Source organism: Sebastes fasciatus, chromosome 4, assembly GCF_043250625.1.
Source record: "Sebastes fasciatus isolate fSebFas1 chromosome 4, fSebFas1.pri, whole genome shotgun sequence".
Lineage (NCBI taxonomy): Eukaryota > Metazoa > Chordata > Actinopteri > Perciformes > Sebastidae > Sebastes > Sebastes fasciatus.
The window spans coordinates 30239990-30256936 of record NC_133798.1 but is presented as its reverse complement, the minus strand read 5'-3'; the positions used below and the strand labels follow the sequence as shown (position 1 = coordinate 30256936).

Sequence of the window (16947 nt, the reverse complement as noted above, 5' to 3'; positions counted from 1 at the left end):
AAGGTACATTTTGTGCTAAATGGGCTATTAATTTGAGATGAATTATGATTAACTATAGACAATCATGTGATTAATCGGTATTAAATATTTTAATCAATTGACAGCCCTACTTGTTATACATCCATGCCCTACACTCTTAGGTTCCAAAAGGGTTTTTCCTGAAGAAAAAGGATCTACCCAGAACCTTAAAAGATCCTCCCAGCCCACAACCCCCAAAAAACTGATTGTAAACATGATTTTTGTGATAAACTGCATCAGCCACTGCCCTTTAGGAGCTCCATGAGGAACCCTGGGGGGTTGGAGATGAAACCCTTGCATTATTAAAGCCATGTATTTTTGAATTTTGAAGTTATAATCCTTTAGATTTTCAAGAAATCAAACTCGCCATTGAATGTGTCTACATTCGGAAATTAATTCTCAACCTACTACTTTTCATTGTTGGTGGCGGGTCCGCCATTCCCACGTTGGATTCAAATAGCCTACAAAACACTGATGAGAAACAGTTCGAAAAATACAAAGTGAAGAAACGTGCAGCCATCTGTGCCAGGAGCAGTGACACCCATCCATATTTCCTCTCACACACACACTCATTCACACACACACACACCCTCCCCCTTTGACACACAGCCCCGCTGCAGATAATAGCTGAAAGTTGGACTTGACACGGATCAACATCACTTCTCCGCTGTCTGTCCCCCAATCAATACTCCCCCTCCTTCCCCCTCCTCTTATTATCAGCACTAATCTATATCTCTTTGTCTCGTTTTCTTTAGAGTCGCCTCCTTCACTCGCCGTCTTTTCTCCAAATTACATTAAGGACAATCCCGTGTTTTGGAAGTAACGAATGTAAAATGACCTACATCGGAATTAGACAGAGGGAAAGCAGGCCACAGGAGCCGAAGGGCAGTGACAGAGAAGTGGGAGAGTCAGAAGAAAAGAAGACGAGAAGAAAAGGAGAGGAGCGTCGATTGGAAGTTGATTGTGGAGATTTCACTTTTGCTGTCTTTTTTTTTTCTCTTTCGGACAAAAGCGACAAAGAAAGGAGGGAGGAGGGGGGGGACGAAACACAAATGTCTGAGAGTCCTTGCGGGCTTCTCTGCGTCCAAACAAAAACAAAATGGCAGCGTTAATAAAAAGCGATCACTAATGTTCGTCTCGGACACGAGGCCGCGGGCGTCGCAGGCGTGGAAACGGCGCCGGCATTCTTCAGCGAGCCATGGTCTTTTGTGGGGCCATGTGTCACGCTCAGAAACTTCCCATCCCGAAATGTACTCCCCCGATAAAGGCAGAATGGAGAGTGTTAGGCTTTTCATTTGGCGGGGCCATTAACAGGAAGGCCTGAAAGGACTGGAAATGAACCCAGGTTTGCTCAGGCCGGGACGCCCTGCGCCTCTTCTGCTTCTTTTATTTTTCCTTTTTTCTTCCGTCGCTGATCCCGAAGCCTCGTTATCATCTGCCGCTCCGGGCGCTGCTGCAAGAAGTAACTCAAAGTATCTTTATAACTGTCAAAATACTTCACTAGTAGACATTCAGTTTTTACTCAAAGTCTATTTTTCATATCGTCAACAAATCCCATGAAAAGACCCAAACTACTAACTACTAAGCCTGATATCTCTTCTTCCTCAGTGCCATAGAGCTCCATTAAAAACACCTCACTGTGTCACTGGTTGACATGTTCCTTCATCACCATGAACACACACACTGTAGTTTATTTGCAGCAGCTGTTTTAGGAAAGTACTGACTTTTTTTAAAAATTAAACTTTTTAAAATGTAAATCTTCAGTAGGAACCAGACTGTATATAACAAGTGGACGTAGTCACCGTGACGTCACCCTTTGGTTTGTGGACTACTGGAGCTCGGCATTTTGGCCGTCACAATCTCGGTTTTTGGCGTCGCCATATTGTTTTTTTGCAACCAGAAGTGACACAAGAGGGTGGATCTAAGTACAACCGAACGCTGAGTAAGACATTTTTAGGTCAAAATGTTAAAGTTAACACTCATGAACTGAAAACACACTGTGAAAGGGTTAAAGTTCTAGACGGAAACACGGACATGAACTCCCAGACCGGACGACGCCGTGGTAGCGACCTGTCAATCACAAGGTAGCCCCGCCCTAAAGCATCCCCTTCTTTATGGTCTATTTGACTCTAAATGGGACCACAATTTACTAAATGTACATCATGCTGTATTGAAGAAGACTTGAAACTAGAGATTGAGACCATAAACTCATGTTTACAATGTTTACTGAGGTAATAAATCAAGTGAGAAGTAGGCTCATTTTCTCAGACTTCTATACAATCAGACTTCTTTTAGCAACCAGAGAAGTAATTGAGTTCATTAAAATCAACGAGTTAACTTGCAGTTTATTGCACCAGGATAATCCACTTAGCGTGGATACGTTTGTTAAAAACTCATAATAAACCATTTGAAACATAATAAACATTAATAACAGTTTGTTGATCCAGTTTAAAGAGCACTTTGAAAACAGTTTAATTCTGTCGCCTATCAGTCAGTTGTTTGCAGAGGTCTCAGTCTTTATGTGGTCTGTCATTAGACCAGCAGCTCACTAGTTGACTCATTTTTTAAGTAAATTATTGAGTAAAACCAGCAAACTTTACTCTGGTTTCAGCTTTAAACATGTCAAGAAGTGAAATATCTGTCGCCTGATCTCCTGCTGCAGCTGATCAGCGACGCGTTGTCGTCTGCTCTCTTCCTGGCTGGTTGTTCGACTCTGTGAGTCACTTCCAGTGTTTTTCCTCACATGTCGTCCATGTTGGCGAGTGTTTTGTGTCAGCTGAGAGTACTGACAGCTTCACAGAGGATCTGTAGCCAACCGAGGTGGGAACTATTAACCACAGCACTGAGAGCTGACACTGCCAATGTAGTGTGTGTGTTTACACTTGAGTTCACTGCTGAGCTCAAAGAGAGGCGTGAATGATTGAGAATCTGAACACATTTATATATCACCTCTTTAGCTGTCGGCGTCATGCAAAGAAATCTGTGCAGTCATTCATCTCCGCAAGTCCATTTTACGCTATGACACCGAGCTTGATGACTCCGTTTTTACTGTTTTCTTTTGTTCTTTCTTTTTTGCTCTCTTTCTTTCTAATGCCTCTTTCACACTGGACAAAAAAAAACACTAACATCTGGCTTTTGTCTTTAGTGTGAAAGGTCAAAATCGTCATTCATTCCCGGGACAAATGACTGTGCAGTAGTCTCTAGCTCCGATCGACATTGATGGAGACATGACACCCAAGTGGACAAACACACACATTTTTGTCCTTTTCCTCCGCTTTTTTTGTCCCCCGTCTGACTCCGTCCAAGCAGTGCTCAAACATTGTTCCAAATTAGTCTGCGACAAGTTTGAAAGAGAGACTGAGTAGGTAATGGATATAAATAACCACTGTAACATTTTCACTGTCTAACCCTGTATTCCGGCGATTTGGTGACGTTGAACGTGACATACCAGAAAAAAACAGAAAGACATTTTCTTCTGCTGGCAATGGGAAAAGCACATATCGCCTGTTTTTAGTAGGTTTTCCCACATTGAAAAAACTGCATACACGCACTAATTGGTGTAGGAAAAAAGGTCTAATGCTGCCTCATAAACTCAACTGTGGTTTGGTTCGACATAATCCTCAAATACTGTATAGGGACAATTCTCTTGGTGGAGGCACTAAAACAATTGTACTGCATATAGTTCAAAAACTTTTCAATTTTAAAAATACACCATACCTGCCACAACTTTAAAGGACCAGTGTGTAGCATTTCGGGGCATCTATTGGCAGTAAGGCTGTCAATCGCCATCAATAGCATGATTGTCCATAGTTAATCGTGATTAATCTCAATTAATCACATTTTTGTGCAACATTTGTCAAGTATTTAATACTCTTATCAACATGTGAGTGGGCAAATATGCAGCTTTAGGCAAATGTATGTATATATTTATTATTGGAAATCAATTAACAACACAAAACAATGACAAGTATTGTTCAGAAACCCTCACAGTTACTGCATTTAGCATTAAAAAATATGCTCAAATCATATCATGGCAAACTGCAGCCCAACAGGCAACAACAGCTGTCAGTGTGTCAGTGTGCTGACTTGACTATGACTTGCCCCAAACTGCATGTGATTATCATAAAGTGGGCATGTCTGTAAAGGGGAGACTCGTGGGTACCCATAGAACCCATTTTCATTCACATAGCTTGAGGTCAGAGGTCAAGGGACCCCTTTGAAAATGGCCACGACAGTTTTTCCTCGCCAAAATTTAGCGTAAGTTTGCAGCGTTATTTAACATCCTTTCCGACAAGCTAACATGACATGGTTGGTACCAATGGATTCCTTATGTTTTTTATCATATGATACCAGTATCTTCACTCTAGCTTTGAGCCTGCTACAACCTCCGAAAGATTGATTGCGTTAATGCGTTCAAGAAATTAGTGGCGTTAAAACTTGAGGAGGACTTGAGGACTGTTTTACAAACAGAGGGTTTGTAGGAGATCATTTATGGTCAATATCCTAAATATCCTGTCACATTTTGCATTGAATTACTGATAGAACTTGAACAAGCAATTGGTTTTATACAAGATTTATTTTCTATTCTTTTTTAACACAGCATTTCAACACCTATCCTTTAAATCTTCTTTCTCCTCATTGAATTTGTGCAATCGTTTTGACTAAATTGTGGGGACGGTTCTCCTGATGGGGGTGTTTTAACATCCATCTGAATTTTAAAACTTATATATCTTATTTTAAGTCCCTCGTGTGAAGATGAATTGAGTTGGAATGAATTCTGTTGAAATGCCAAATCATTTAAATCAACTTTTTCGTGACTGAATTGCTAGACTCCTGTGGGAATACTCTCATATTGGATTAACTAACATAAATAACATCCAATACTAACGTTCAGTGCCACTGTTTGTCCCTTATGTATAGTGAGACGGAGAGCTAAAGTACAGCTTCACCTTTATTCAAGTCAGTCTTAAAACAATACAGACATGCACACGTACATTAAAAATGTTACTGGTTGTTGCTCTCTATATTGGCTGTGAAGAGAAGCCCAACATAAGTGATGGAGGGACAACCACAGTGACCAACAACACTTTAGACATAATGTGAATGTGTACTTTGAGGTCAAGGTGTTAAATGAGTGTATATGGCTCTTATCTTAACCATAATGTATTTAAAAATTAATTTAAAAACGTCCATCCAACATCCATTATAAGCATTCAGTGTTGGAAATAGACTTTTTATTCCTGTGATTCCCGTCCAGGTCTGGATCCGTCTCAGCGTCAAGGGGTGGAGGGGCTGATCTCTGCAGCTCCGTGTCGCTTCGACCACGCCGCCCTCTTCACCATCTTACAGAAACACACTCTGCAGCACCGCATGAACGACTCCTTCTCCTGCCTGGTACGTTAACGCCAACACATCCTCTGACACACACAGTCGGGATTCATCTTGATCTCATTCAGAGATCAGCTGTCAGCCGAACTGGAGGTGGTGCTCTGCTCTTTGCTCACCACTCACGCTAACTTTTCAGTTCTTCTGTTGTCTTTTTCAGAGAAATATGAAATGTAAGCTGCACCACATTTTCTACATTTTTTTCTTCTGACAGTTTTAATTCAAACATTGAATCACGATCAGAGAGTGTAAAGAAGCAGAGATGTGCAGTAGAAGAAGAGGAGGGTGAGAAGGTCACATACTGCTTGCATGGTGCTTTTAACGTGAAGCTGGTGATGGAAGATTTAATTGATAAAACTTAAATGTTCTCTATATGATATTCAGATTAATATAACGTCAAACAAATATTGGCTATGTAAAGATAAAGAGGATTAATGTCTACCTGAGCAGAGAATGAAGTCTCTCTCCCTCTGTATGTGTTGTAATCTGAGCTTCTCCTCGCTTTGTTGATATCGCCGGGTTGGCTGTGTATGCTTTTAGTGCATATGAGCGCGCCGCTCTGCACTGCTCTCATACGCCACTTACAGCTGATAACTCCATCCTGTCCGACGGCGTCGTTGCAGAAGCATAGCACCCAGTCTTTAAGGAGTTATAATAACACATTTATATATAGCAATTTTATATATAACCAGGTTATAATAGCAAGAAGTAATCAATAAATGATTTACTAATCAAATAATGAATAACTGTCAGGTTTTAATGAACCAGATACATTATAGTCCCACCAACCAGGTTGACTGATAAACAAAAGAAGTAAATACAGAGTGTTTCTCTGCTTTCTGTATACATTTTGCTGTAATCATGTCGCATTTGGGCATTTCCTCAAGTAAATATTGGAGTTTCTCTGTGTTTATGTTTTCAAATCCCGGGTGTATTTGTATTATATTCAGAAAATGTTCATTTCTCAGAGCCTCGTTGCTCCTCCTCTGGCATCCAGCTCTGTCTATGCCGACTTTTCTCTATAGCTGGGTCTGTACGTGATCCAAGCTTTTCTTAATTTAGGATTTTTTACTGTGGTCAGATAATTTGCTAATGTGAAGTCTCTCTCCTCTCTCCCCCTCCCTCTGCTTGTTCAGCCTGGGGGGCTCTCTCACACTGATTGAGGGGATAAACGCTCTAATCAATACTTTCCAAATAGGAACATGACCCTCATAGACAACTGCTGGGCTGACTCAATGGAGGGGGGGAGGGAGGAGGGAGGAAGCCTAAGTAAGTGTGTGTGACTGGGGGGGTAAAATGAGGGTTTTGTGTTGTGTGCAGCAACTAAGCAAGAACCCCAAACTGTGTAGATATGATTCACATTTACTTTTACATGTGTACTGTAATGCCTGAACTGCTTTCTACACAGTTCTGTCCTACTAAAACGTAGATCCAGATCTCTCTAGAGTGGATCAATCTAAAATCAGCAGCCTTATGCAACAGCATATGTCTACTCATATCATTAACACGTGTTCACGTTAAAAATACATAAGACAGTGCTGTCACTAGTAGGGCTGGGCAATATCGGTATCGATATCGGATATGATACTAGATATCGTCTTAGATTTCCGATATCATAATATGGCACAAATGTTGTCTTTTCTTGGTTTTAAACGCTGCATTACAGTGAAGTGATGTCATTTTCTGAACTTATCAGACTGTTCTATTATTTTTCTTTACACATTTAGTCATTGTATCAACATTATTGATGATTATTTATAAAAAATCTCTTTGTGTAAATATTTTTGTAAAAGCACCAATAGTCAACCCTACAATATCATTGCATTATCGATATCAAAGTACTTGGTCAAAAATATTGTTATATTTGATTTTCTCCATATCGCCCAGCCCTAGGTGCGCTTCCATCCACCTGTTATTATGCACATTTTCAATTTCCTGTGAAAAACCTGTGAGGAAACAGCGGGTTTTTACATTGGCTGAGGTGCAAAAGTTGGTGTATTGTTAAAATCAAAATGCAAAGTGCAATGAAAACAGATTTAGCGAATATATGATGATGTGCATGAAGCATGTGACTTTAATGTCCACTGAAGAGACGAAAAATCGTTTCATCTCTCCACTCAGATCTGATGTAACCTTCTTCATATTAATACATAAAACAAACGGAAATGTCATTTACACCCAGTTTTCTACTTTGTTTTTCAACGTTTGAGGTTCAACTGGCGCTCTTTTAATTACGTCATCTTGTTGCGCCATCTTCTTCTGCAATGGTATAATGATTTGCGACTGGAGAATTAGCGCCACTTACTGCTTATCTCGATGAACCAACTCCTAATAATTACATAACGGTAGTCGATGGAAACAAGCATTGATTTGCATTTCCTGTTGCAGATTTTATTGAAATTTGCGATACATTTGGATGGAAACCTGGCTACTGTTTTAAGGCCTTCACTAGCCACACACCTTGGGCATTAAGTTATTATGTTTGTGTATTGAAAGGTCTCAGTTACGTGAAACAACCTCATATGAGCACTATTAGACACACAGAATGTCGACCATCATCGGACACTAAATCTCCGACACATCTTGAGGAGTCAGCTCATCCTGACATGTGTTGCGTTGTGTTCTCGTCTTTTCTTAAAAGCAGCAGAATGAGGAGATGTTCACCAGAGTGACATCTGTGCCTCTTTCATTTCTCTACCTGCCTCACCAGGACTCGTTCCAGCTCTGCAATTAGACCGATCCATTCACGCCGCCCCTCCAGCTCTTCTCCCCTCAGCCTTTTGTGAAAACTCGAGGGCTTTGTGTTCCAGCCTGAGCCCCTTTTCACCAAACACTCTGAGAAAAGGCCAGTGCCTCGGCGTGGGGGACATCTGTTGAGAAGTGGCTTGGATTCATGTCATAGACGGGGTCATATTTTATTCACAAAGAGTTGAACCCAACAACAACAACAGTAATTAGGCAGAAATTTGGTTTGTAGCTGGGGCCCAGAGTCCTGCTGACGGGATCAGTGTAGTTCCCACTGATGATTGAAGGGTTAAATCCCCCAGTGAAGCCATTGAGTTCCAGCTGAAATGGTTTTCTGACACAACTTCGTCCATGTAGGTGGTAACACCAGGGAAAGGAAATTCCTGAAATGGCTTAATCCAAGACCATGATACAGGTATTACTTAGAACTTTTAAGTGACTGTTAGTAAAGAAAAACTGTCTTCATCTCACAACGCTGACATTTAATTAACCAAAAGACAACATTTTGACCCAAAATGAATTCTGCCTGCTGCGGCGTTTCGACCAAAAACAGCCCTTCTTTTTAAAAAAAGCATTTCAGGTACAGGTACTTATTACGTCTTCATCTTTGTCACTGATATAAAGGACATAAGGCTTTGATGATCTGCCTCCATCGAGACCTATCTTGTGCTGCATGCTGTGCCTCGCCCCATGTTGGGTCCATCTCCTTTAACTCAACTGCTACAGTTTGCCAACAAGTTATTTTGAGCCAACCTTGCTTCCTTTTCCCTGATTGAGTCCAAACTCGTGCAACCTTTGGGGTTCAATCCGGGGCCATTCTGAAGACGTGTCCTAGAAGCCATCGAATTCGGCGGTGTTTGATCTCCAGCACCACGCTGTTGTCATCTTGAGCCACCAAAAGTTCATTTTTAGTCCCTGCAACTACTTTTCCAGGAACTAAAAGGTTCTTTCAGCCCACTGTTGTCTGCGTTTCCACCGTGGTCTAAAGAGACCTGCAAAGATTAGGCAAATTAGTCCGCTGACGTATGAAAAAGCAACATGAAATGGGTCGAGGGCTGCTGGTGGTCACAGCAGTAAACACACTCACCACCTGGGCACCTGTTTCATCTAAAAAACACTTTGGAAAACCGTGTTTCCATTCACATATTTTCACGCACGTTTTGAAGTATTGCATTAAAAAAGCTGTATGGAAATGGCAAAGTTTGATAAAACTCCCTTAATTGCGGAAAACGTTTTTATGCTCGCTTGAGGTGGTTTTTGCCTTTGTCAAAAATGCACTAAATAGGATAGGGAAACACCTTTATCATCAGGTGGACATCACTGAATGTTAAAGTCTGTAGCTCTGTGATTCATTTAGAAAGTGATGAGCACGTCAGAAAATATCAGCCAATCAGAATGGAAGACTCCTGGACGTGGTGTATGGCAACTGAATGTTTGTACATTCAACAATTATGTAGCCTCTTAAATTATTGGTCTTCCTTGTAATTGAGGATGCAGCAACAGAAAATGCCATTATTGTCCTTTTTCCAGTTCCTCATTAAGACTATATGTATTTTTGACACGGAGTGAAATATTCAGACCCGTCAAAAGAAATGTTTATTTTCGACTCATTTCTCCAAACATCAGTTTGACATATTTTGTAACTTTAAAAACTTCTGGGATCTCCCCTTGAATTCAAAATCAAGTTCTGTAGGATTGAGCTGATGAGTTTGATCATCAGCAGCTTGTCTACGTCCCAGGACCCCCCTCACCTCCCAGCCTCCCTAAACCTCTGGCTAGTAAAGCAGAAGGAAAAGGGTCAGGGGATCATGGAGAATGAGCACTGAACTGGACAACATGTTTACCTCTCTGCGTTTTCTTTAATCCACACAACTGTGACGTAACTCTGACCCACTTTGGTTTCCTGTCTGCCTTCAATGTTGAACACGAAAACATCTTGAGACATATTTGCCCCTCTACCTTTACTTTTAGAATAGAATATAATTCCTTTATTGACATTACAATAGATTTATATGCAAAAGTATGTATATATTTATTATTGGAAATCAATTAACAACACAAAACAATGACAAATATTTTCCAGAAACCCTCACAGGTACTCCATGCAGCATAAGAAATATGCTCAGATCATGACAGGCAACAACAGCTGTCAGTGTGTCAGTGTGCTGACTTGACTATGACTTGCCTCAAACTGCATGTGATTATCATAAAGTGGGCATGTCTGTAAAGGGGAGACTCGTGGGTACCCATAGAACCCATTTTCATTCATATATCTAGAGGTCAGAGGTCAAGGGACCCCTTTGAAAATGGCAATGCCAGTTTTATCCTCGCCAAAATTTAGTGTAAGTTTGGAGCGTTATTTAACCTCCTTCGCTACAAGCTGGTGTGATATGGTTGGTACCTATGGATTTAAAACTGAGCCCGCGATCGGCGCCTGGCTAGCTCAGTTGGTAGAGCGGGCGCCCATATCTGGCAAAGGCTCAGTCCTAGCCGCGGTGGACCCGGGTTCGAATCCGGCCTGTGGACCTTTCCGCATGTCATCTCTCTCTCTCTCTCTCCCCCCTTTCCAAGACTCTATCCACTATCCTATCAATAAAATGCCCCCAAAAAATAACTTAAAAAAAAAAAAAAAAAAAACTGAGCCCGCTACAACCTCCAAAATAGCAAGTTGCATTAAAGAAATTAATGGCGTTAAAACGAATTTGCGTTAACGTTCACAGCCCTAGTAAAATTATATATTATAAATAGAAAATATGTGCTGTGACCTATGAAAATAGTAAGATATTGCACTTTTCTGAGTTGTATTGGATCCCTATACAAGTTATAAATTAAAAAGGGAATGCATATGTACAAAGAAATAAACTAAGATGTAGTTGGACTGTAAAGGGATGAGGACGCACAACTCTACCATTTAACAACTCTAATAAATACTCAGATCTACGCCTCTATGCATTCACACAGTTCAGGTTCCCGCTGCTTTAAATCTGAAGCTTCAGTTACACAATTAGAGGAAACTGCAGAAGAAGAAGAGAGGCTCCAGATTGCATTGCAGTGTTCACATGGGGAGATGAGCAGCTGACCTTGAGGAAAAAAAGGCAAAGAGATTCACCAATATTTGAGTTCATCATTTGTATGATTTGTGGAGAAATTCACACACCACTCTGCTGCTTAACAGGATGAACATCAACTTTGTTAGCAGGTAGCAGTCAGCGGTGCTGGAGAGTTGAGTCGGGTAGTACTAGATGTTTGAGGAGAATACAGATGTTTAACCAAATATAATCAGAATATTTCAGCCTGTTTAATAAGGATCCTTTTATCTGGTAGCCTAATTAAAAACATGAGACATTTAAGAGTATAAAAGTAAACTTGTCAGTGCTCTCTGGTGGACAGACTATGCAATGAAGACACTGTTTCTAAAATACCTCAACATGTACTTGACATTTCTCAACTGTAATGTCTTGTAACTTATCTGCAGACAAATAGATATTGATATATTAATGATAAGCTAACATCAGTGAGAGGCTGAACACAAATATTATATAAAGCACAGAGATTAAACAGTGTTCAACAATGAGCTCAACTGTCTCATCAGTTACATCATTGTTTTTTATTTAGGACTTTTTTTTGTCAGTCTCAGGATGAGTTTTTCATATAAATGATCATATTGTCTCTCTATGGAGCTCTGCTCATTGTCTGGTCAGTAGTTGAGAGTCAAAGATCAACGTCTGTTGGGTTGAATAGACCATTTCACAGATGTAAACGTAAACCTTCCAAATGTGTTCCTGTTTATTTCCTGTTGCAGTGTATGTGAACAACATCAGCTGACAGGAAGTAAACCTGGGCTGTATTCGAAACCGCCCACATACTACTGACAAGTCCAGTAAGCAGTATACAGTACATACTGCATTCTGCGTTCCTCAATAGTATGAAACAGTTAAAGCGATTTATTTGGCAGTATGCTAGACCAGGCTTCAGCCTTTAAACCAGCTCTTAAAGCACTGGACAAAAAACAAACTCGTACCACTATAGTAATATTATCGAAAAATAAGACTTTGAATTGTTTTTTGTAACCAATGTTTGTTTACTTTATAAGATACTGCATAGTTTAGCTCCACCACCCCTTAAACTATTTATCACGGTGAAGTCAGACAAACAGGATCATCAACAAGGGGAGATGGGAAATATAAAATACAATTTACTCAAACTGCTTTTTCAGTTGAACTGATCTCCCTACAGATATTAGAGTAATGTCAAAAACGGTCATGTTGTCTCCGCAGGTATCTCTCTGCCCCGTCAGAGGTAGCTCTTGCCCTCGCCTCTTTCCCTCGCCACTCTGCTGCTCTGTAGGCGGTTTGTGAGCGCCACTGGCCGGCTTGCGAGCGAGCTACACCCGTGGGAGATTGTGGAGCTTTTCAACTCCAAAAAGGCAGATAAGCACAGTTTCCCGTTAATTTATAATGGACGTTTGTGTTGTGATATTTAAATAAACTATCCGTCAACAAGGAAATAAAAGCCTCTTGTCTACAGACCGGTCTCTAGAGAGCTCCAGCCAGCTCCAGATCGCCCGGCTGGCGAGGTAGCGACCCCGGCAGGTGCTAGCTCGCTGTCACGGCAGTTTGTGGAGCTTCTGAACTCAGAAAACGTTGGAGCAAATGTTCAATTCGCCATCTAATATTGTAAAACTGTCAATATTCAAAATCCACACGGGTGATTTCTCACCTCAATAATTTTCAGAAGTACTGGAGATTTTTCCAAATCAGTATGACATCCAGGTATTGTTGGAATACTGTAGATTTGCTTTTGTACGCATACTACATGTTAGATTTTGGCCAAATCAGTTGGAACTATAGTTTAGTATTCGGTTTTGGATATGGACTCAAGCTGTTTCCTAGCAATGCAATTCGGTTGAAAGGTCTATACCGTCAAACTTTCCCGTAAAAGCAAACCAGAAAAAAATTGCTTTAAATTAGAGCTGTGACTAATTATAATTATTATTGATTAAAGTGGATTATTTTTCTGATTAATCAATTAATTGTCACATGATCACAGTTTCCCAGAGCGAAGGTGATGTCTTCAAATATCTAACAATCGAAAAATATATATAAAGATGAGAAAAGCAGCAAATCCTCACATTGGAGAAGCTGGAACGAGAAAATGGTTCACTGATTCTAATCCCACCATCATAAAAAACGTTCTCTGAATTGAGTCTTTAGAATAATTAGAAGCAGCCACCTGCATGTTTCTTATAACATTCATAAAACTGGAGTTTTGGACCCCGGCGTTGTCCCTTGACTTTTTTAGATTTCTAATAAACGAATTGCCTGCATCCTCTTGAAAAGAGAACATTTTTGCATGGTGCATATCATGTAAATCTGCATGACAAAGTGACAAATCTCTGACTGTTGGGGTCACAAGAATTTTTGGCCCGATAACAGATTTCATGGGCCAAAAGAAGTCTGAGAACCCCTGAGAGTCCTCAGCATTTTACTCTCTCAGCTTCCTGTCAGGCGTCTGTAGTGACGAGTGTCAAGCCGAGGTGTTCGTCGCCTCAGAGCCACACGCTGCTTTCACTTTTTTTGGGGTCGTGTCGTTCGTCGCAGGGAGGCGGCGGACACGGAGACGTGCAGCCGCGGCTGACGGAGCTAACGAGGCAGTCGGCTCGTTAGCCGCTAATTGAGCGGTCAGCGCCAAGACTGGAGTTCGCCATCTGTTTGTCACAGAGGAACATCTTGTCGCTTCACGCCCGTCGACAGGCCCCTCTCTCTCCCTGTGGTGTGATATTAATAGCTCGAGCTCACAGACGGAGAGAAAAATGAAGAAAGAAACTGGAGAAAACGACAAACAAACTGAGGACTGGAAGGGGAGGGGAGGACGGGGAGGACGGGGTAGACACTAAAAGGCCTGCAGAAGAGAAATGTGCCAGGTCCAGTTAACCCCGACAGGAAGCAGTCTGTCTGCAAGAGTCTCAATACAATACTGGAAATAATGTTGTCTAATTTAAGTCCTTAAATGATCTTTAATACAGTTAAACATAAAGAAATCATATCTGAGTGCTTTTATGCTGAAGAGACATTAAACGGTCAACTGTGTTCCATTTTATTTGGTGACAGAAATTACTTTAAAGCGTGTTAAAAATTAAAAAGACAGTCTGAATTATAAAGTACACTTCCGTATAATACGAATAAGAAGATGGTTATATTATTTTTACTTGCTGTGTCATGGAAATCCATTAATAGACCAACAAAACAAAGTTGGGGAGATGGATTGATGCATTGTCTGGCTATGGAGAAACATATATGTATATACATATATATATATAGTAAAAGGGAGATACAACACTTTTATTAAGATTTGGGACTCATACATGAAATTTCTGCAGGGGGGAGATTTTGCGAAGACTATTTTTTATAAATTATTTATTATAATTATTATTATTATTATTTTTTTTTATTTATGAGCAGTTTTGTTATTAATAAGTGTCAGATTTTTTTTCCCACTAAGATGTGATCTTAGTAACTTGTCAGCAAGTACGACAGCAGAATGTACCTTACTTACATTATATTCAAAGTGCCTTTATGTGTTGCGTTTAGGTTTGCCTTTTTTCGTGCCTTTTTTATGTTTATTGAATTTTTTCACATAACATAAAAAAACATAATTTTTTTTATATTACGTGAAATATTCAATAAACATATTTTTCAAAACGCTTCCAACCACATCCGGCTTACACGCAGGAGACCAGAGTTTGAGTCTCGCCACAGACCTTCAACTCGTGTTCTCAAATATAACAACAATCTTTCCCGAACCTTAACTATCCCATAGATGCAATGTGCACATATTGACAATGTTTTAAAACCATAACGCAGCGTTTTGTCAATGTCATATCGTTGTTCTTGTGTTGCGATAGGCTCGGACGAACCTGAATGGAAACTAAAGTTATTCAAGAGCAGCAGAACCAACCTTTTTATGCGTTTTCTCCTTTTAATTCTTCCAGTAGTTACATCAGTCACGTCTTGACCCTTGAACCATCAGCAAAAATAACCAAACGAATCATTGATTATTTGCTTCCACCAGTTTGGTCAAAACTTGACCCTGAAAACATGTTTAAAGAAGAGAGATTCAAACTAAGCAGATATACCTTCATTTATAAGTCAGTCAATTTAAATGTGAAAAATGATCCTTACAAGTGAATAACAAAAGCATTGAGTTACGAATAACAATGCTGTTATTCTTAGACTTAAACTATGACCTCCTCTGACAACATGATATTTTATATTAAAGGAACACTTTGGTCAGATCAACAGCAGCAATGTTTAATAAGAAAATATGAGGATGGACAGTTTTTTAAATGGAAATATCAAGTCATGACATTTCAGCAAAAAAATTTTTTATCCAAAGTGGCTGCACAGAAAGGACCAGTATTATTAGAATAGAGAAGCACCTTGACTTTACAATTCAATATGCTCAACTTTAAGACAATATGATATCTGCTGCGTGAAAGAAATCTTCTAATTTCCTTAAAATACAGACTTGGTGTCATTTTACCAGATGAACTGTCTCCATCTTTCAAACAGCCGACCATCTCCTACAGAAACAACCTGCTTTGAAGGTGAACTGAAACAGTTTCTTTGCAGATCGTCGTCTCTTCTGGGTCGCCTGTCGCCGGGCGGAAAGCCATGACTGTCAGGCAGGAGGAGCTGTGTGTGTGTGTGTGTGTGTGTGTGTGTGTGTGTGTGTGTGTGTGTGTGTGTGTGTGTGTGTGTGTGTGTGTGTGTGTGTGTGTGTGTGTGTGTGTGTGTGTGTGTGTGTGTGTGTGTGTGTGTGTGTGTGTGTGTGTGTGTGTGTGTGTGTGTGTGTGTGTGTGTGTGTGTGTGTGTGTGTGTGTGTGTGTGTGTGTGTGTGTGTGTGTGTGTGTGTGTGTGTGTGTGTGTGTGTGTAACGTCAGCTCGGTGGAGGTGCTAATTTGTTAATGTTCCCTCCGTGAGGAATCTTAATTAGCGTTGTAAGTTTCACGCCTAATTTAGTGATTACGTGCAGGATGAATGAATTAATGAACATCTCAGGATGTTCCACACCTTTCTGCTGTAGCAGACAATTAATAGCTGAAGGGTTAACCTTTACACTTCTCTACTTAATTGTGGTAAAGTATCGAGGATTTTTATTGAGTTTGTGGAGCCAAAAGGTGACCCACGTTGGTCCGAGTCTTTCTACGTCTCCCATGGTAACAGGAAGCTGTGAGTGAGGAACCTTGGTTGTCTTTCAGGACGGTTGTTCAGCCGTCAGTGCAGCCGTAACCAGGTAGCTGCTTTACTGGTCCTACAACCATGGGGTGTGGACTCAAGTCACATGACTTGGACTTGAGTCACAAATTTATGACTTTAGACTAAAAAAAAGACTTTCAACTCAACTTGGACTTTAACACCAGTGACTCCTGACTTCACTTGGACTTGAGCCTTTTGATTTGAAAATACTCTCTACCTTTACCCAACCACAGCTATTAAAAAGTATTCTATTTAAAGTATGTGTATGAAGAAAATCATCTGCCCGGTACTGGAGGTAACTCCGACAGCGTCAGAGACGTTGGGTTTAATTACTTTTTGAGAGATCTTTTATTAATTTGTCTGGGAAGGAGGATTAACTTGTGAGGAAAAAAACTGAACTGAATTTCTATCTTTTTGTTTACTGATGAATCCCCGAGAAGTGATGTTTTTTGCTCTTTATTATTGGGACTTGCATTTGATTATCTTACACTTAATTCCCCAGATCCACTTTGTTTGAACCGATCCATCCAATCAAGTTCCA

At 40.4% G+C, this 16947-nt stretch overlaps 1 protein-coding gene across 6 annotated transcripts in view; it reads left to right on the top strand.

The window, feature by feature from the left end:
- The window catches only part of cadps2 (Ca++-dependent secretion activator 2), a 206243-nt gene that overhangs the window by 115040 nt on the left and 74256 nt on the right, over positions 1 to 16947 (top strand). For all 6 annotated transcript variants that reach the window (XM_074633523.1, XM_074633521.1, XM_074633527.1 and 3 more), the window contains exon 12: positions 5276 to 5412. In XM_074633523.1, coding sequence (XP_074489624.1) covers positions 5276 to 5412 — 137 coding nt within the window. The remainder of the gene's footprint in view (positions 1 to 5275; positions 5413 to 16947) is intronic.